At 37.5% G+C, this 21,888-nt stretch overlaps 1 protein-coding gene across 3 annotated transcripts in view; it reads right to left on the bottom strand.

Annotated features, from left to right (window-relative positions):
* The window catches only part of ACER3 (alkaline ceramidase 3), a 194,232-nt gene that overhangs the window by 41,501 nt on the left and 130,843 nt on the right, over positions 1-21,888 (bottom strand). For all 3 annotated transcript variants that reach the window (XM_058306016.2, XM_058306015.2, XM_058306017.2), the window contains one exon: positions 18,956-19,008. In XM_058306016.2, coding sequence (XP_058161999.1) covers positions 18,956-19,008 — 53 coding nt within the window. The remainder of the gene's footprint in view (positions 1-18,955; positions 19,009-21,888) is intronic.

The raw sequence follows: 21,888 nt of genomic DNA, 5'->3' as shown, positions 1-21,888 counted from the left end.
AATAGTTTAGAAATTTCTGTTTATCGTTTCAAATCTCCTCTAAACAGGTTATCTATTAAGAAATTAAAGGTCTATGGGAGGCTGGGCTTGTATTTATTATCATGGTTATTTCACTGTATTATATATAGTCACTTCCGCCTCTCTTCCTCAGACGATGAGCTCCTTGACTCTGCATCTGCAGAGCTTAGTCCCGTGCCTGCCACAGATGGAGGTTTTCTAGTGCATGGTTCACAAATGAACAGCACAAGTACGTCAAAGGCAAGGCAGGTTTAAAAATGGCTAGAGGTCTAGACTGCTTTGTATACTTGATATGTATTCCATGTGTAATTCATCTACATAGATTACATTCAGGATTCCAGGGAATACATAGATTCTTTCTGTCTAATGCTAGGTGTTTGACCAACGAACAGGTCCTCCCATTTTCTCTCAATACAGGCTTTTAGAGTTAGAGAATGTCAGATTAACCAGCACATAAGCCCACGCATCAGAGATATATCAAAACATTACTGACATTTTTAATAACAAATACTACCAACTAACATTTTCTAGGTTTTTGGTAAAAGGCCAAATGCTTATTTATCTGCAATATATAAAACCCCTGAAAGTAGGTATATGATTTCCATTTTAAATGAAGAAATTATCTAAGACCTCAGCATTTGAACCCAGAAACATTTTATTTCAAAGAGCATGGTATTTCTACTATGGCAAACTGGTCTTCATTTTGACGTTTTAGTGCATGATATTGGGCAGAATCCTAGCCTCACTTACCACCACAGCTGGCCAAATTTGTGTCCTTATTCAGGCAACACATATGTTCTCTAAAACTATATGTAAAATACATTTAAATATATTGAGTAATATTTTTTTCAAAACGTTTCACTGAAGCATATAATACATTACAGGAAAGTGTACAATCTTAAGTGTACATCTCAGTGAATTTCCACAAAGTGAATACATCCATGTAACTAGCACCAAGATCACTATCCCTCCTTTTCTATCACTATCCCTCCTCCCAAGAACTACTATCCTGACTTGTAACACCAGAGAGCAGCTTTGCCTTTTTTTTTTTTTTTTGAACTTTATATAAACAGAATAATACAGTATTATGTCTCTGGTTCCTTTTACCCAACAACTTATTTGTGAGATTCATCCATGTCATTAGGTACAGTTGTGGGACGTTCATTCTCATTGCTACATATAATATTCCATTGTGTGAATACATCACAAATTATTTATCTCCTCTATCACTGAGGGGCATTAATGTAGTTTCCAGTTGAGCTAATTTGTACAGTTCTGCTATAAGCAGTTTTCTATGTGTCTTTTTGTGGATATACTATATAATTTTGTTGGGTATTATACATACAAGTAGAATTGTAGGGTCAAAAGTTACATAGATATTCAGCTTTAGTAAATACTGCCAAATGGTTTTCTTAAGTGGCTGTACCAATACACGTGCCACCAGGAGTGAATGTGATTTCCTGTTGCTTCATATCCAACATCTAGTATGCCTGTCTTCTTAATTTTATTCATCATGGTTGGTATATAGTAGTATTATAGGGTGGTTTTAATTTACATTTTGCTGATAACTGAGTTGAGCCCCTTTTCATGTGCTTGTTAGCTATTTGTGTATCTTCTTTGAAGAATATCTATTCAAGTCTTTTGCCCATTTTTTAATTGAGTTGTCTTTTTCTTATTGAGTTGTAAGAGTTCTCCATACATTCTACATATTAAACCCTTTTCAGATATATGGTTTCCAATTTTGTAGGTTGTCTTTTTACTTTCTTGATAAAATCCATTGATACACAGAAGTCTTTAATTTTGATGAAGTCCCCCTTTATCCATGTTTTTCTTTTGTTGTTTGTACTTTTGGTATAAAGTCTGGGAAACCATTACCTAACACAGAGTCTTTTGTTAAACATCCTGAAGATGTTTCCCTATGTTTTATTCTAGGAGTTGTATAATCTTGATTCTTATACTTAGGACTTTGATCCATTTTTAGTTGATTTTTTTATTTAGTGGGAGGTAAGGGTCCACCTTCATTCATTTAGATATGGATATCCAGTTTTCCCAGCAACATTTGTTCAAGAGACTCTTCTTTCCACATGAATTGGACTAGATACCCTTGTTAAAATCAACTGACATAGATGTGAGGGCTTATTTCTGAATTCTCAATTCAATTCTATTGCTCCATACACTTGTCCCTGTTTTCAGTAACATTTTATTTTTTTCTATTTTTTTATTTAACAAGTATATTTTAAAGATACATATTAATAAAGCATAAATCCATCCAAAGTGTAAAATCAATGGTATTTGGTATAATCACATAGTTATATACTCATCACTTCAATCATTTATAAAGCAACTTCATTATTCCAGTAATAATAATAATAATAATAAACAAAAAAACAAACAAAGCTCATCACTTCTCAATCTCTCTATGCTTCCCATCATACATAATTGATAGTTTCCTTCTCTTTAGCATAATATATTTGTATTTATATTTTGTAAAACAGTTTTAAATATGCAATAACCCACATATTTGTATTTTTATATGAAGTTTCACCATTTTATACAGTCCCATGTTATATTTTCTAGCTTTCCTTCTAGTAATATATGGACATTTAGACTGTCCCTTTCGGTCACTGTCATACCCATAGAATAACTCTTCTAGTCACAAACACCATGATGTGCTCTCACTATTTTCATTCATTTCCAAAGATTTACAAACAACCTTTTAAACAATTCTGCACAAATTAACCCTCAGCTTTCCGTTTCCTACCCTCATTCTATTTTCTGGTGACCTATATTCTAATTATTAACTCCATGAGTTTACATAATGTATTTACTTCATCATAGTGCAATCATACAGTATTTTTCTTTTTCTGTCTGGCTTGCTTCACTCAACACAATGTCCTCCATGTTCATCCATGTTGTCATATGCTTCACAACTTCATTTCTTCTTACAGCTGCATAATATTCCATCATGTGTATACACCAAAATTTGTTTTTCTATTCATCAGTTGATGGACACCTGGATTGTGTCCAACTTTTGGCAACCATGAATAATGCCACTGTGAACTTTGTTGTGCAGATGTCAGTTCTGTCACAGCCTCAGTTCTTCTAGGTATACACCTAGTAATGGTATTGTCAGGTCACATGGCAAGTCTATATTCAACTTCTTTAGGAACTTGTAAACAGTTCTCCAAGTGGCTGTACCATTCTGCATTCCCACCAACAGTGAATAAGCGTTCCTATCTCTTCACATCCTCTCCAACATTTACAGTTTTCTGTCTATTTAATAGTGGCTATTCTAATAAGTGTGAAATGGTATCTCATTGTAGTTTATTTTTGACTTATTTATTTATTTTTAATGTTACATTCAAAAAATATGAGATCCCCATATACCCCCCACCCCCTCTCCCCACTCCTCCCATAACAACAACCTCCTCCATCATCATGGGACAGTCATTGCACCTGGTGAATACATCTCTGAGTACTGCTGCACTGCATGGTCAATGGTCCACATTGTAGTTTACACTCTCCCTAGTCTATCCAGTGGGCCATGGGAGGACATACAATGTCCAGTAACTGTCCCTATAGTACCTCTATATAAATTTAATAACTGGCTTTTCCATTTCTGCAAAAAAGACTGTTGGGATTTTTATTGGGACTGTGTTGAATCTGTAAGTCAGTATGGGTAGAAGTGACATATTAACGATATTTAATCTTCCAATCCATGGACAGGAAATGTCCTTCCACTTATTTAAGTCTTCTTCAGTTTCTTTTAGCAATGTTTTGAAGTTTTCTGAATACAGATCCTTTATGTTCTTGGTTAAGTTTATCTCTAAATATTTTTTTTAGTCACTATCATAAATGGAATTTTTTTCTGATTTCCTTCTCAAATTGCACAAGTGGTGCATAGTAACACTATTGATTTTTATATATTAATCTTGTATCCCGCCATTTTCTGAACCTGCCTATTAGTTTCAGCAGCTTTCCTGTGGATTTTTCAGGATTTTCTTGATATAGGATCATATCATCAGCAAAGAGTGGAAGTTTTACTTCTTCCTTTCCTATTTGGGTGCCTTTTATTTCTTTATCTAGCCCACTGCACTTGCTAGAACTTCTAGTACAATAGTGAATAACAGTGGTGACAGTGGGCATCCTTGTCTTGTTCCTGATCTCAGCAGGAGAGCTTTCAGGCTTTCGCCATTAAGTACAATGCTACCTGTAGGTTTTTCATGTATCACTTTACCATATTGAGAAAGCTTCCTTCTATTCCTATCTTTTGTAGTGTTTTTATCAAGAAAGGATGCTGTATTTTGTCAAATGCCTTTTCTTTATCAATCAAGAGGATGCGATTTTTCTTCTTCAGTTTATTCAATGTGGTTCATTACATTAACTGATTTTGTGTTGAACCACCCTTGAATACCTGGGATAAAATATACTTGATTGTGGTGTATAATTTTTTTAATGTGCTTTTGGTTTGGGTTTGAAAGTATTTGTGAGGTTTTTTGCTTCTATATTTATTAGAGATATTGGTCTGTAATTTTCTTTTTATACAGTATCTTTATCTGGTTTTGGTATAAGGGTGCTGTTAGCTTCATAGAATAAATTTGGTAGCATTCTTTCCTGCTCCATTTTTTGGAAGAGTTTGAGCAAGATTGGTCTTAGATTGTCTTTGAATAATTCATAGAATTCACCTGTAAAGATCCATGTAAAGCCATGTGCTCCCAACTTTTCATCTTTGGGAGGTTTTTGATGATTGTTTCAATCTCTTCATTTATGATTGGTTTGCTGAGGTCTTTTATTTCTTCTAGGGTCATTGTAGGTGGTTCGTGTGTTTCTAGGATTTTGTCTGTCTCAGCTACATTGTCTATTTTTTTGGCATATAGTTGCTCATAGTATCCTCTTACGAACTTTCCTATTTCTGCAGAGATAGTGATAATGTCCCCCCTTTCATTTCTGATTTTATTTTTGTGCGTTCTCTTTTTCTTTGTCAGTCTAGATAAGGGTTTGTTGATTTTCTTGATCTTCTCAAAGAAGCAGCTTTTGGTTTTATTAATTCTATTGTTTTATTGTTCTTGATTTCATTTATTTCTACTCTAATCTTTACTATTTCTTTCCTTCAGCTTGTTTTGGGATTAGTTTACTGTTCTTTTTCTAGTTCTTCCAGGTGTGCAGTTAGATCTTCAATTTTTGCACTTTCTTCTTCTTTTTTTTTTAAAGATTTATTTATTTCTTTCTCTCCCCTTCCTTGCCAATCCCCCCCCCCCACCCAGTTGTCTGCTCTCTGTGTCCATTCGCTGCATGTTCTTCTGTGTCCGCTTGTGTCAGTGGCACCAGGAATCTGTGTCTCGTTTTGTTGTGTCATCTTGCTGCATCAGCTCTCTGTGTGCAATGCCATTCCTGGGCAGGCTGCACTTTTTCTGCACTGGGCGGCTCTCCTTACAGGGCACATTCCTTGTGCGTGGTGCTCCCCGACATGGGGGACACCCCCGCGTGGCAGGGCACCCCTTGCGCGCATCAGCACTGCGCGTGGGCCAGCTCATCACATGGGACAAGAGGCCCTGGGTTTGAACCTTAGACCTCCCATGTGGTAGGCAGATGCCCTATCCGTTGGGCCAAATCAGCTTCCCTCTTCTTTTTTAATGTAAGCACTGAGGGCTAGAAATTTCCCTCTCAGCACTGCCTTTGTGGTGTCCCATGGGTTTTGTTAGGGTGTGTTCTCATTTTCATTCATCTTAAGATATTTGCTGACTTCTCTTGCAGTTTCTTCTTTGACCCACTAATTATTTGAGAGTGTTTTGTTCAAACTTCATATATTTATGAGTTTTCCCTTTTTCTATTGTTGATTTCCAGCTACATTCCATTATGTTAAAAGAAAGTGTTTTGTATAATTTCAATCTTTTGAAATTTATTGAGACTTCTCTTGTGAACCGACATTTGGTATATCCTGGAGAAGGATCCATGGGTACTTGAAAAGAATGCATATCCTGCTGTTTTTGGGTGCGATGCTCTATAGATGTCTGTTAGGTCTAGTTCATTTTTCATATTATTCAAGGTCTCTGTTTATTCATCCTCTGTCTAGATGCTCTATCCAATACTGAAAATGGTGTATTGAAATCTCCAACTGTTATTGTAGAGACACCTATTTTTCCCTTCAGTTTTGCTAGTGTGTGTCTCATTTATCTTGGGGCAATGCAGGTTTGGTGCATAAATATTTAGTATAGTAATTTCTTCTGGTGAATTGCCCCTTTATTAACATATAATGATCCATTCATCCCTTATAACAGTTTAGCATTTAAAATCTATTTTGTCTGATATTAGTATCACAACTTCAGCTCTTTTTTGGTTACTATTTACATGCAAAAATATCTTTTTCCAATCTTTCACTTTCAACCTGGCTGTGTCCTTATGTCTGAGGTGAGTCTCTTGTAGACAACATATAGATGGCTCATATATTTTTTTTTTTTTTTTTTTTTTTAAAGATTATTTATTTATTTCTCTCCCCTCTCCTCCCCCAGTTGTCTGTTCTCTGTGTCTATTTGCTGCGTCTTCTTTGTCTGCTTCTGTTGTTGTCAGCGGCACGGGAATCTGTGTTTCTTTTTGTTGCGTCATCTTGTGTGCCAGCTCTCCGTGTGTGCGGCACCATTCCTGGGCAGGCTGCACTTTCTTTCACGCTGGGCGGCTCTCCTTACAGAGCGCACAAGTGCGTAGGGCTCCCCTATGCAGGGGACACCCCTGCGTGGCAGGGCACTCCTTGCGCGCATCAGCACTGCGCATGGGCCAGCTCCACACGGGTCAAGGAGGCCCGGGGTTTGAACCGCGGACCTCCCATGTGGTAGACGGACGCCCTAACCACTGGGCCAAGTCCGCCGCCCATGCTCATATATTTTTATCCATTCTATCAGTCTTTGTCATTTGATTGGGGAGTTCAAGTCATTAACACTCAATATTATTACTATTAATAACATTACTTCAGAAACATGTTATTTTGATTGCTTTAGCATTGTAGTAAGTTATAAAACTGGGATTCATGAGTCCTCCAACTCTTTATTTTTTAGAAGTTTTACTGAGATATTAACATCTTGCAGTATTAACATACATTTGTTCAGTTTCAAAAAAAGCAGTCTTATAAATGCAATATTATCCATATTCATATTTCACAGGAGGTTTCACTATGCTATACAGTCCTATGTTACATTTTTTAGCTTTCCTTTTAGTAATATACATGATCATAGACTTTCCCTTTCAACCACTGTTATACTCATTTAATAGATCAACTAGTTACAAACACTATGATGTGCTTTCAACTTTTCTATTCATTTCCAAAGATTTACAAACAACCTTTTAAATAATTCTGCACAGATTAATCCTCAGCTTTCCATTCTCTACCCTCATACTCCAGGAGTTTATTCAATATATTTATTTAATAATAGTGCAATCATACAATATTTGTCCTTTTGTGTATGGATTGCTTTACTCAACATAATGTTCTCCAGGTTCATCCATGTCGTCATATGCTACATGACTTCATCACTTCTTACAGCTGCATAATTCCATTTTGTGTATATACCACAATTTGTTTTTCCATTCATGGGGTCATGGACACCTGTGTTGATATGCTGTTGTATTCTATTTGTAAGTATTTTGTTGACAAATTTTGCATCTACGTTCATCAGAGAGATTTTGTCTGTAATTATCTTTCCTTGTAGTATCTTTATATGGCTTTGGTATTAGGGTGGCTTCATGAAATGTGTTGGGTAATTTCCCCTTCTGTTCAATTTTTTGCAAGAGTTTAAACAATATTGGTGTTAATTCTTATTGAAACACTTGGTAGAATTCCCCTGTGAAGTCAGCTGGACCTGGATTTTCCTTTATCGGGAGATATGTGATGACTGAGTCTATCTCTTTAAATGTATTTCTTGTAGTGTCAATGTAGGTTGTTTGTGTGTTTCTAGGAATTTGTCCATTTCATTTAGGTTGTTTAATTTGTTGGCATACTGTTTCTCATAATATCCTCTTAGGATCCTTTTTATTTCTGTGGGATCAATTGTAACTCCCCCCCCTTTCATTTCTCATTTTATGTATTTGCATCTTCTCTCTTTTTTCCTTTGTTAATTTAGCTAAGAGGCTGTAAATTTTATTGATTTGCTCAAAGCACTAGCTTTTGGTTTTGTTGATTTTTCTCAATTTCATTTATTTGTGTTATAAACTTTATTATTTCTTTCCTTCTGCTTGCTTTGGGATTGATTTGCTATTCTTTTTCTAGTTTCTCTAGTTGTTCAGTTAGATCTTTGCTTTTAGCTCTTTCTTCTCCACCCACCACCCGCCTCCCCATGGCTCCCTTGTCTGTCTGCTTGCTGTTTTTGATCAGTTTACTTAGGTTTTGTTTGTTTTTGTTCTGTTTTTTGCTTGTTGTCTATTTGTTTTTTCTTTAGGAGGCACCAGGAACTGAATCTGGGACCTCTCACGTGGGAAAAAGGTGCTCAACTGCTTGAGTCACATCCATTCCCCATCTTTTTTCTTGTTTAATGTAAGCATTGAGGGCTATACATTTCCCTCTCAGCACTGCCTTCACTATATCCCTTAAGTTTTGATAAGTTGTGTTCTTCTTGTATTTTGCCTCAATATATTTACTAATTTCTCTTACAATTTCTTTGACCCACTGATTGTTTAGGAGTGTGTTATTTAGCCTCCACACATTTAAGAATTTTCTAGTTTCCCTTGTAGTACTGATTTCCAGTTTCATTCCATTATGATCTGAGAAGGTGCTCTGCATAATTTCAATCTTTTTATACTTATTGAGAGCTGCCTGATGGCCCAACATGAAGTCTAGCATGGAGAAAGATCCATGAGCACCTTGAGAAGAATGTATAACCCATTGAGTTTGGATGTAGCATTCTGTATAGGTATATTACTTCTAGCTAGCTTATCATATTGTTCAAGTTCTCTGTTTCCTTGTTGATCTTCTGTCTAGTTGTTCTATCTATTGATGTGAGTGGTGTGTTGAAATCTCCAACTATTGTAGAGATGTCTATTTCTTGCCTCAGTTTTGCCAGAGTTTGCCTTATGTATTTTGGGACACCCTGATTAGGGGCATAGATATTTATGATTGCTATTTCTTCCTGGTTGATTGTCCCTTTTATTAATATATAATGACCTTTTGTATCTCATAAACTTTTTTTTGCATTTAAAGTTGTTTTGTCTGATACTAGTATAGCTACTCCTGCTCTTTTTTGTTATGGTTTGCATGGATTCTCTTTTACCAACTTTTCATGTTCAACTGATTTGTATCTCTGGGTCTAAAGTGAGTCTCTTGTAGGCAACATATGAATGGCTCATGTTTTTTTGTTTTGTTTTGTTTTTATCTATTATGTCAGCCTATATCTTTCTTTGGGGTGTTTAGTCCATTCACATTCAATGATATTACTATAAATGCATTATTTACTTCCACTATTTTATTCTTTGGCTTTCATATGTCATATTTTATTTTTGTCTGTCTTTTTACTCTTTTGGTTATCTTTTCTGATAGTCTTGCCTTATACACTCTCCTCCAAGCTTCTCTCTCCTATCTTTTTCTTTTGGGCTGCAGGGCTCCCTTTAATACTTCCTGCAAAGGCAGATTCTTTTTACAAACTTCCTTAGTTTCTGTTTATTTGTGACTATTTTAGACTCACCTTCATATTTGTAGGACAATTTTGCTGGATTAAGAATTCTCTGCTGGCAATTTTTCTTTCATTATCCTAGTTGAATTATACCACTGTCTTCTCACCTCTATGGTTTCTGACATACAAGGGACGTCCCTTGTATATGATGCTTTACTTCTTTCTCCCTTGCTGCACTCAGAAGTTTCTCTTTATCTTTGATGCTGGATGGTCTGAGTATTATGTGTCTTGGAGTAGGTCTTTCAGATTTATTCTGATTGGTGTATGGTGCACTTCTTAGACATGTAAGTTCATTTCTTGAGTGAGAATTGGGAAATTTTCAGCCATTATTTCCTCAAATACTCTTTCTGCCCTTTTCCCTTCTCTTCTCCTTCTGGAATTCCCATGGTATGTATGTTGTTGCACTTAGTGTTATCATTCAACTCCTTGAGCCCCTACTCAATTTTTTCCATTTTCTCTCTGTTCTTCTCTCTCTTGAATTTCAGCTCTTATGTCTTATGCATCACTTATTCTTTCTTCTATCATTTCAAGTCTGCTGCTATATGCCTCTAATGTGTTCCTGATCTCACCTATTGCATCTTTCATTCCCATAAGCTCTGTTATTTTTCTATTCAAGTTTTCAAATTCTTCTTTGTGCTTCCCCAGTGTTTCCTTGATGTCTGTTATCCCTTTAGCAATACTGTCTTTCAACTCAATTTGATTTTGGAGATTTATATGAACCTCACTGATTAGTTGTCTCAAATCCTGTGTCTCAGTTGCAGCTTTGATATATTCCTTTGCTTGGGCCCTTTCTTCAATTTTCTGAGTATGGCTTATAGTTTTTTGCCAATATCTAGGCATCTTATTATGATGGTGAATTTACTCTGATGCTCAATTTCTCCCTTTTGTAGGCATTTAGTGGTGGGAGGCTGTGTGTTATTGCCATTCTTTGATTCTTCATCCAACTTGTTCTATGTCTTTAGGACTGTTTCTGTAATTGTTCAGATCTGGGCCTTGGACCCAGTTATGTTGCAGACCCACTTCCAATGACCTTGGGGAATGAGGCTGTAAAGATCCAAAAAAGCCTCTCTTGTTTACTTTTAATTTCCTCACATGCACTTCCTCAGTTGGCCAGCAGATGCTGCTCTTTGGCAGACCTCTCAGTTCAAAGCCTGGTCAGACTGTGTTTGCTGCAACACTGACCACAGCAGTGTGACAGAGGATTCTGCCTCAAGGCTATACAGAGCCTCACAAATCAAAGTTTCTCAGAGGCTGTTTTCCAACCTTTGCTGGCAGTCCCCTCCTTTTCCCCAGATAGAAATAATTTCACTCTCCTTTGTAATCTCAACAACCAGTACCAGTCAGTAGGGAAGGTGATTGAGAGGGTTGGATCTCTTTAGTCCCCTGCCAGCAACTAAGGCAAATAATGTTGCGGCCCCACCCAGCCTAGAAGGGCTCTTGGGACACAGCAGACCAAACTTGTTGACCAAAAGCTTAACCAGGCTTAGGCTACATCCCCCTCTCTCCCAATTACTGGGAAGGTAGATCCTTGTGGCCCCCTCTGCCTATTGCTGCTGGCCAGAGAATTCAAAGCTATCTGCTTGGAGGGTGGGGTCACCAGCAACTGCTGCTGCAGTTTCTACTCACAGTCTTTCCATCAAGATTCTTTTCCTGTGCCCCTCTCTCTTCTGGGTGGTGTCCAGTCTTCCCTTGGTGTCCTAAGCCATAGAACATTTTTTTAAATGAGATAATTTCTGCCTGTACTCTAGCTATTTTTCTGGGAGAGACTTGAGTCCTGCATCTCTCTAATCCATAAACTGCTCTTTTTCAGAATGTTTTGGCTATTTAGGGCCTCTTATCCTTCCATATGAAAATGACGTTGAGTTTTCCAATACTGCAAAGAAGGCTGTTGGTATTTTGATTAAGATTGCAGGCGGCGGACTGGGCCAAGTGGTTAGGGCGTCCGTCTACCACATGGGAGGTCTGCGGTTCAAACCCTGGGCCTCCCTGACCCGTGTGGAGCTGGCCCATGCGCAGTGCTGATGCGCGCAAGGAGTGCCCTGCCATGCAGGGGTGTCCCCCGCGTAGGGGAGCCCCACGTGCAAGGAGTGTGCCCCATAAGGAGAGCTGCCCAGTGCAAAAGAAAGTGCAGCCTGCCCAGGAATGGTGCCGCACACACGGAGAGCTGACACAGCAAGATGACGCAACAAATAGAAACACAGATTCCCGTGCCGCTGACAACAACAGAAGTGGACAAAGAAGATGCAGCAAATAGACACAGAGAACAGACAACCGGGGTGGGGGGGGGGAGGGGAGAGAAATAAATAAATAAATCTTAAAAAAAAAAAGACTGCATTGAAGGTGCAAATGGCTTTGGGCAGAATTGACATCTTAATAGTATTTAGTCTTTCAATTCATGAACACGGAATGACCTTCCATTTATTTAGCACTTCTTTTGTTTCAGCAATGTTCTGTAGTTTTATATACAAGTTCTTTACATCCTTGGTTAAATTTATTCCCAGATATTTGATTATTTTAGCTGTCATTGTAAATGGAACTGTTTTTCTTGATTTCCTCTTCAGATTGTTCATTATTATTGTATGGAAACACCACTGACTTTTGAATGTAACTCTTGAACCCTGCCACTTTGCTAAATTTGTTTATTAGCTCTACTAGGTTTGTTGTGGGTTTTTCAGGATTTTCTATATGATCATATCATCTGCCAACAGGGAATGATTACTTCTTCCTGTCCAATCTGGATGACTACTATTTCTTTTTCTTGCCTAACTGTCTTGGCTAGAACTTCCAGTATAATGTTGAATAGCAGTGGTGTCAGTAGGCATCCTAGCCTACTTCCTGATCTTAGGGGTTAAGTTCTCAGTCTTGCACCATTAAGTATGATATTAGCAGATTTTTCACACATGTGCTTTCTCATGTTAAGGATATTTCCTTCTATTCCTACTTTCTGAGTGATTTTATCAAGGACAAGTGCTGGATTTCTAAGTCAGTTGAGATGATCATGTGCTTTTCCCTGCTTCATTCTTTTATTGTAGTGTATTACATTGATTGATTTTACATCGGACCATCCTTGCATTCCTGGAATAAATCCCACTTCATCATGGTATATAATTCTTTTAATGTGGTGTTAGATTTAGTTTGCTAGTATTTTGTTGAGGATTTAAAAAAAATATTTATTTAATTATTTATTCCCCACCTCATTGTCTGCTGTCCGTGTCCATTCACTGTACATTCTTCTGTGTCTGCTTGTCTTCTCTTTAGGTGGCACTGAGAAACAATCCTGGGACCTTCTGGAGTGGGAGAGAGGTGTTCAGTCTCTTGAGCCACCTCAGCTCCCTGGTCTGTATCTCATTGTCTCTTCTCTGTGTCTCTTTTTGTTGCATCGTCTTGCTGTGCCAGCTCTCCGCTTGGGCCAGCTCACTGTGTGGGCCAGCTTGCCTTCACTAGGAGGCCCCAGGAATCGAACCCTGAATCTCCCATATGGTAGACAGGCGCTCAATCACTTGAGCCACATTTGCCTCCCACATTGAGGATTTTTGCATCTATATTCATGAAGGATATTGATCTGTTATTTCTCTACCTGTGGTATATTTATCTGGTTTGGCTATGACAGTGATGCTAGCTTCATAGACTTATGTAGGAAGTGTTTCCTCTTTAATTTTTTAGAAGAGTTTGAATTACTCTTGGTAATTCTTAGTAATTCTTCTTGGTATGTTTAGTGAAATTTACCAATGAAACCATCTGGTCCTGAGCTTTTATTTGTCAGGGAGCTTTTGATTACTAATGTAATCTCTTTACTTATTACTGTTCTGTTGAAATCTTCTATTTCTTCTTGAGTCAGTATAGGCAGTTTGTGTGTTTCTCAGAATTTGTTCATTTCATCTAGGTTATCTAATTTGTTGGCATACAATTTTTTCATAGTATCCTCTTAACTTTGAAGAGTATAGCACATGTTTTGGAGAATATTCCACAATTTGGGTTTGTCTGATGTTTCCTCATAGTTAGATTCATTTTCGGCAGGAATTCTGCAGCAATGATGTTAACTTTGATCAGTTAGTTAAGGTGGGAACTACCAGCTTTCTCTACTATAAAATTATTTTCCCTTTGTAATAAATAAGTAATTATGGGAGATATATGAGACTATGTAGGTATTCTATTTCTCATCAAACTTTCACCATCACTTGGTGATTTTTTTTCCCCTGAAATAAATTATTACTATCATAGTTGCCAAATGGTGACTTAATCCTGGATTTAAAAATTCTGTAAAATGAGGTACACCTATTCCTTGTATCTTCTACTAGAATAGACAGCCCAAGAGTAGAGACAACTGAATATTACAATCCAGGTATCTATAAACATAGATGCAAAAATCTTTAAAATATTAGCAAACCAAATCCAGCAATGTATACAAAGAAGAGTATATGAAGACTAAGTGGTGTTTATCAGAGGAATCCAAGGTTGGCTTAACATTCCAAAAATCAATAAGTTCAATTCACCATATTAAGAGAAAAATAGGAGAAAGTCCTTATGATAATCTCAATAAGAAAAAGCATTTAACAAAATTCAACAAACATTACTGATTTTTTTAAAAGCTAGGAATAAAAAAGAATGTTCATAACCTGATAAAGGCATCTTTGAAAACCTATAGCTAGCATTGTAGTTAATAGTGAAAGCCTGAATGTTTCCCTGAAAAACAAGGCAAAGATATCTACTCTCAGCAGTTTTATTTGGCATTATTCTAGAGGTCCTAGCCTGTCATGAGGCAAGAATCAATAAATAAAAGACATACAGATTGGAAAAAAAGAAGTAAAAGTATCTTTATTTGCAAATAATGTGATCATGTAAAAAATATGCTACATGAAAGGAAAAGACTGAAGAGAGTAGCTTAGAGGAGTGTGAAGAAATGAAGATCACCAATAAGGTTAAGTAAAAGGGCAAATGCAAAACCCAGTAGTACTGTATTCTCTCTACACAACTCTACTCTTTAATTCCTGTAAGAGAATACAATTGAACAAGAAAAGGCATATTTCTTGATAACAGTCATGCATGGAATATTGGAATATTATTCAGCCATAGAAAGGAATGAAATCCTGATGAATGCAACATGGATGAATCTTGAGGACATATTGGATGAAATAAGCAGACACGAAAGGACAAATATTATCTGAGCTCACTAATATGAAATGATTATAATAAGGAAACTCAAAGCATTAGAATCTAGAATATAGATTACTGGGGGTTGTGAATGAGGAGTCGATGTTTAATTTGTACAGAATTTCTATTTAGGTTGGTTGTAAAGGTTTGGAAATGGCTGGTGATGATGGTAGCACATTATTGTGAGTGTAATTAACAGCACTGAATTACATAAGTGAATGTGGTTAAAAGGGGAAACCTCATCATATATGTTATTAGAATAAAAATGACATGATAAAATAAAGGGCTGAATAACACAGTAGACCTTATTGCAGATGACTTACTACCATTAATAGTATAAGAATGTTCTTTCGTGAATTATAACATATTTACAACACTAATACAAGGTGTTAGTAATAGGGTGGTGTGTGGGGAAAAATACACCTAATATAAAATGGACAATTGTTAATAGTACTATTTTAATAATTTTTCGTCAATTGTAACAAAGGTTAACAACTGTTAAAAAAAATAGTAAAATTATGTGGCAGCCTGAAGTTCTTTTTTTAAAATATTTATTATTTATTTCTTTCTCTCTCCCTGCCCTGTTTCCCCCATTGTCTACTCTGTGTTCATTCGCTGTGTGTTCTTCTGTGTCTGCCCGTATTCTCATTAGGTGGCTCTGGGGACCGATCCCAGGACCTTCCGGAGGGGGATAGAGGCGATTACTCTCTTGTGCCACCTCAACTCCCTGTTCTGCTACGTCTTCTTATTTTCTCTCCTCTGTGTCTCTTGTTGCATCACCTTGCTGCTCCAGCTCTCCGCATCAGCTGGCGCTCCTGTGCAGGGTGGCTTTCCCCCACAAGGCAGCTCTCCCACGCTGGGCAGCATGCCTACTCAGGGTGGCATTCCCTCGTGGGCCAGCACTCCACATGGGCCAACTTGCCCTCACCAGTAGGTCCTGGGCATTGAATCCTTGACCTTCTATATGGTAGAGGGGAGCTCAATTGGTTGAGCCACAACCGTTTCCACTGAAGTTCTTTTATGAATCCCCAAAATACTATGTTCTTAAACTTACCTATTGTTGTGAGTGTGGGACCCTGTGACTGCATTAAATTTTGTTTGAGGGGCCTTTGATTAGATTTCTTAATAAGAGCTCTTTAGGGCTTTTGATTGGACTATATCAGTGAGGCATGAGTCAGCTTGGGTCTCTGCTCTCTTTCTGGGTCTGATATAGACGGAGACACAGAGAGAGACAGACACACAGAAAAAGGAAGCTCTGCCATATTTCATCTGGCCATGTAAAAGAAAGGGCTCTACATTTGTCCAAAGCTGCAGAAAGGCAGAGAGGCCCTTAGGGACTGAGAGAGGAAGTCCAGAAAAAGACAAGCCCTATTCCTCCTTGCCCATAACTGAGCTCTGGGAGATGGTAGATCTTGGAGGAAAAGGCAGAGACCTCAGCAGAGACTGGTTGCCATCTTTGCCATGTGGCTAGACACCAAAATCACCAGTAGCTTACTATGGTGAGAAAGCATCTCTGATGGTGCCTTGATTTGGACATTTCATAGTCTCAGAGATAAGCTTTTACCCTAAACAAAATTCCCATTATAAAAGCCAACCCATTTCTGGTACTTTGCATCAGCAGTCTTTGGCAAACTAAAACAAAGTATCAATTGTCCCCAAAGTGGTCTGTGGAGTCAGTGTAATTATGACCAGTTCCAGCAGGCTTTGTGTGTGTATGTGTGTGCGTGTGTGTAGAAACTGGTAAGCTGACTCAGTTTCATTTTCATTCTTCACTAAATATTTTCTCATTTCTCCTACCTGTGTAGTTGCCTTTACTGTAAATATTTTTTGTATGGCTCTGATTTACTATCTAGTGTTACATTTCAGCTTGAAGGATTCCCTTTAACATTTCTTATAGGCCAAGTTTATAGGCAAAGAACTCCCTCAGGATTTATTTGGAAATGTCCTAATTTCTCCTTCATTTCTGAAGGACAACTTTGTCAGATATAGAATTCTTGCTTCTGGTTTTATTTTTCTTTCAGCACATTAAATATGTCACCCCAATGCCTTCTGGCTTCCATAGTTTCTGATGAGAAATTCACTGTGAATTTTATTGGGGGCCCTTTGAATATGATGAGCTGCTTCTCTCTTGCTGCTCTTAGATTTTCTTTGTCTTTCAACAGTTTAATTATAATGTGTCTCAGCACAGATCCCTTTGAGTTTATCCCACATGGAGTTAGTACAGCACTTTGATGTGTAGATTCATGTTTTAGTTTTGTGGGTGTGTCAAATTTGGGGAGTTTTAGCCATTATTTTCCCAGATATTCTTTCCACTCTTTTCTCTCTATCTTCTCCTTGTGGGACTCCCATAATACACTTGTTGTTATACTTGGTATCCTGCATGTACTTTAAGCTCTGTTCATTTTCTTCATTCATTTTTCTTTTTGCTCCTCAGACTGGATAATTCCAAACTCCTCTTCAGGTTCACTGAATATTTCTGCTGTTTTTCTTGACTCTGCTTTGAACACCTCTAGTGAACTTCTCTCCTAATTTTTCCAGCTTGGATTTGAGCTGTGGCAGACTACTTCATCACGACTCTCTCTTTGTGCAGAGCCCAGAGGTTAATCAGAGGTGCAAGCCGAAGGTCCTCTCAGGTCTTTCCTGAGCATGTCCACTCCTGGCCATTTCCTTTTCCTTGGTATACATGGTGGCCCTTTTAAACCCTTATTTCCTCAAGAAATGTCTACCTCAGCCTCCTCCATCCTGGGCTTTTGGATGTGTCTGCTGCTCATCTTATCTGCCATCGCTTGTTCCAAGGAGGCATAAACAGAATGTGTCTTTAAATCTCACAACAGACAACAGTGCCACTGCTAAAGCTGCTCTAGCCTGAAGGGGTGGACAAAACAAAGGTCAGCCTTTGTGTGGGTCCCTCAGGGAACCAACAGACAGGCCAAAATGCATGACTATATCTCCCTGTCACTTGCAGGTTGGACAAAGAACCAGGCTGTCATCCTCTCGGTCACCACCAACACTGCAGTAGGGAATAGGGGATGATAGGCTTATTGGCAAAAATGCCACAAGAGTCTCTTACCAAAATTCAGCTCCTCTTTTCTTCGTCAAGCAGTACCCTGATTGCTATCACTTTACATTAGATTTCAGAGTTTCAAAAAAGGTTGATTTTGTCAGTTTTTGCCAGTTTATGGATGTTTCAGGGGAGAGACTGATTCTTAGAATGCCCTGCACCAATATTTTCCATGTCCCTTTGCAGCATGCTCCTTAATCAAGCTCTGCTTATGTTCTTAGACAATTACTCACTCTTTCTTGCTTCCTTTCTTCATCTATGAAATGGGAAAATACCTAGTTCTCTTCCACAATTGTGAGAATTAGAAACGTTTTGAAGTGGCCTAGTACAGTTCGATAGATAAATATTAGCACTTATAAATGTTCTTATTATAATCACTTTTATTTTTCCAGGCTGATTTTTCCCCGACACTCAGAAAATGCAAATTAACTTGATATCAAAGTTACAAAATATGATCCAGGAAGGGAACTTTGGGTTGGTAAAGATTTATGTGCTGCTCTCTCATTGTTCTCCTCCATGCTTGTGAATAACCAATCAATACAAACATAATCTTGACAGCATTTATTCTGATTTGGAATAAGGAGAATTTAAAGGAAACAAATATTTATTATTTAAGAGAGATCTTTAAAGCAAAGAACATTAAAGTGGCATAATCATTATACAACTGGTAGAAGTGTACTTCAATTTGCAGATAAGTTTCTGGTACACTGATTATACATAATACACAGAAACTTCATCTCTAAACTTTGTGGCATAATATATAAAATATATTTACCTAAATTTGTACACAGTTATCACTTAAGAAAACGCAAATTAAGGAATTTAAGTTAAATTAAGTCAGAGTCTACCTAAATTGGCTATAGGGTTTTGAGGTAATAAAAGTTAATAAATAACATAATTATAACTTTCCAGAATTTATTCTCTACATTGAGATCACAAAAGTTATAATCTTCTACATTATTAAAAACTCCCCATAATTTGACTGGGTTAGTTATATTACTTAATTCACTATGAGGCAAATATGAATTTTAAAAGATATCAAATAACTGAATTTTAAACTTTAAGTACTTACATGCAGTACACAAATATACAACAGCTGTAAATCATTGGGAGTTCATCCAACAGCTGTAAGAGACAAAGGCAACAGAAAATCACAGAGCTGCAATTATTATGCAAAGTAAAGTGATTAAGATCATCAATTCATATTTTTTTACTAATTCTTTTATATAGTTATCACAATCTAACTTATACTGAGCACGTATATTCAGTTTACTTTTTTGAACAAACACAATCTTATCCATCCATCCATGTGTCCTCACAGTCCTAAGAAGGATGCCTGACTATTTTTGGAAGGCAGCCTTTTAATCCTACTGCTCACAGCTTACTATATCACAAACTATGATATTCATATTCCAGAAAATAACGATGTCCACCATCTATAGGTCTGTGGGTCCCATCAACACCCTGTTTGCATTTCCTCATTTCCTGTAGAACCTCAGATAAAACTGATCACTAATATTTATAAGATATATTATAGCTGAGGAAACCATTTTGTTATTCTAGGTAACATATCTCTGAAAAATGACATTATTATTAGTGATAGTAATTATTATAGCTATCATATATTAAACTATAAGCTAGGCACTAAGCTAGATATTGTAGATTGGTTATTTATAATCCTCAAATGAAATAAACTCAAACGCACAATTTATTTATTAACTATACATGCATTTAATTAATCCTTTAACATATGTCTACTATGTGTCAGGCAATGTGTTAGGACCTGATGATACAATGATAGACTAAACAAAGTAACTGTCTACAAGGAATTCATAGTCTAGCAAGGCAGAAGGAATATGAAAAATAGTCAATTAAATATAGGCTAATAATTTCAAGAAAGAGGGTACACAGAAGCCAGAGAAGGTGATGGCAGGTAATGAAATGGGGTGGTGGACAAAGGCATTCTAGAAAGAAGGAAAATGAAAGATGTATTCTGGTAAATTGTTAGAATAACGAAAATTACAGCATTTGTGTACAGTCTTATGGTTAAGTGTTTCACGTTCATTACCTCATTTAATTTTCACAACTCTGAGGAAGGTAATATTACTAGATTTGCACAGGTAAGAACACTGAGGTTATGGTCTTAAATAACTTGCTCAAGGCACAAAGTTAATAAGTAGCAGAGCCAGATAGTGAACGGACCCCAGAGCATACTCCCACATTATGTTGCCTCCAAAACCTTTCACTTGAATCATCTTTACATGTTCAAAGAAACTCTGGCACAGTATCATATGTTGTGGCAAAATCTGCCACAAGTTACATGATATGCAGAAGATTCCTCTACTTAAAGTTTTAAAATCATGGTCTACCAGCTTTACATTAATATCTTTTGCATTGCTTTTTTTTAATTTCAGTTTTTAAATATTAGCAAAGTATTTGTGTAGCCATTTGGTCTTTCCACATTTTCCTGAGGTACTTAATGGCCAATTTTTTGCATCTTCTATCCATATATTTAGAGGATGGGCATAAAAAGACCGACTTTCTCTGTATTATCTCACAGCCCAATTCATACAGTCTATGAAAGGCAGATGAAATAATTGCTGTCATCCTTTTAGTCATTGATTCAAAAGCTAGGCACTATGCTATGTACTGGAGACAAAATAGTCCTTGTGCTCATATTGTTTTACATTCTGATGGGGGAAAGAGACATTAAAGAGTTAACTGCACAAATAAGTAGTTAATTATGATTAGAATAAGTGCTATGAAGGAAAAGTACAGAGTACTATGACAATAAAATACAGGTGCTAACTTAGGCTATGGACACCTTTCTTGAAGAAGTGACACATAAACTGAGACCGTAAAGTGAAGGGGAACTGGAGGAAGATGAGAACCTGAGGCTGAGGAAATAGCATGTGCAAAGGTCCTGTGGTAGAAAGGAAGTGTGAAGAACTGGAAAAGTCCAATGTGCTTAAAGCTTAATTAGTGAGGGAGATAAAAGATGAAATGAGGCTGGCAAGATAGGCAGTGAACAAATCATGCAGAACCTTTTAGGCTAAAAGAGATTTTTAATTAAAAACTTTAATTTAAAAGCAATGATAAATTATTGAAAAGGTTTAAGCTTGGTGGTGGTGGTGGTAGTAGTTGTCAGATCATGTATAAAGAGTGCTCTGAAAGGGAAAAAAGTGGCAGTGGGGGGACAACTCAGAGATTACTGTAAGAATCTAAGCCTGGGAAAGTTACTTCTTGAAATATGGTAGCAGATTTTGGAATGGACATAAGCAGACAAGTTTGAGAAATATTTAGGAAGCAAAATAAACAGGGATTTGTGATGTATTTGATATAGAAGTAAGGGAGCAGAAACTCCCAGGTTTCTTGCCAGAGTAGCTCAGTTGATGGCAGTATTGTTTACTGAGGTAGTACAGAGGAAAGAAAAAAACAAAAACAATTTTCACTATATTGAGTTGAGGTGCCTGTGAGACAGCCCAATCAGGCAGCTGAAAGCCCATCAGTAGCACAGAAGAAAGGCCTGGACTCCAGATGTTGGCTGCTAGCTAGCTTGCTTGTTTAAAGGGACTGAATTGGGGAAATGGATGTGGCTCAATCAAATGGGCTCCCATTTACCATATAGGAGGTTCAGGGTTCGATGCCCAGGGCCTCCTGGTGAGGGCATGCTGGCCCATGAGGAGTGCTGACCCACACTGGAATGCCGCCCTGTGCAGGAGTGTCCCCCTGCGTGGGAATGCTGCCCCACACAGGAGTGCTGGCTGATGCTGAGTGCTAGCACAGCAAGATGATGCAACAAGAGATACAGAGGAGAGAAAATAAGAGGACATAGCAGATAGGGAGTTGAGGTGGCACAAGAGAGTAATCGCCTCTCTCCTACTCTACAAGGTCCCAAGATCGGTTTTCAGAGCCACCTAATGAGAATGCAAGCAGACAGAGAAGAACACACAGTGAATGGACACAGAGAGCAGACAATGGGGGGAATGGGGGCGGGGCAGAAAT

Source organism: Dasypus novemcinctus, chromosome 10 (genome assembly GCF_030445035.2).
Source record: "Dasypus novemcinctus isolate mDasNov1 chromosome 10, mDasNov1.1.hap2, whole genome shotgun sequence".
In the NCBI taxonomy this organism is placed as follows: domain Eukaryota; kingdom Metazoa; phylum Chordata; class Mammalia; order Cingulata; family Dasypodidae; genus Dasypus; species Dasypus novemcinctus.
Note: the sequence above shows the minus strand (reverse complement) of the source record. Positions and strands in the feature narration are given on the sequence as shown.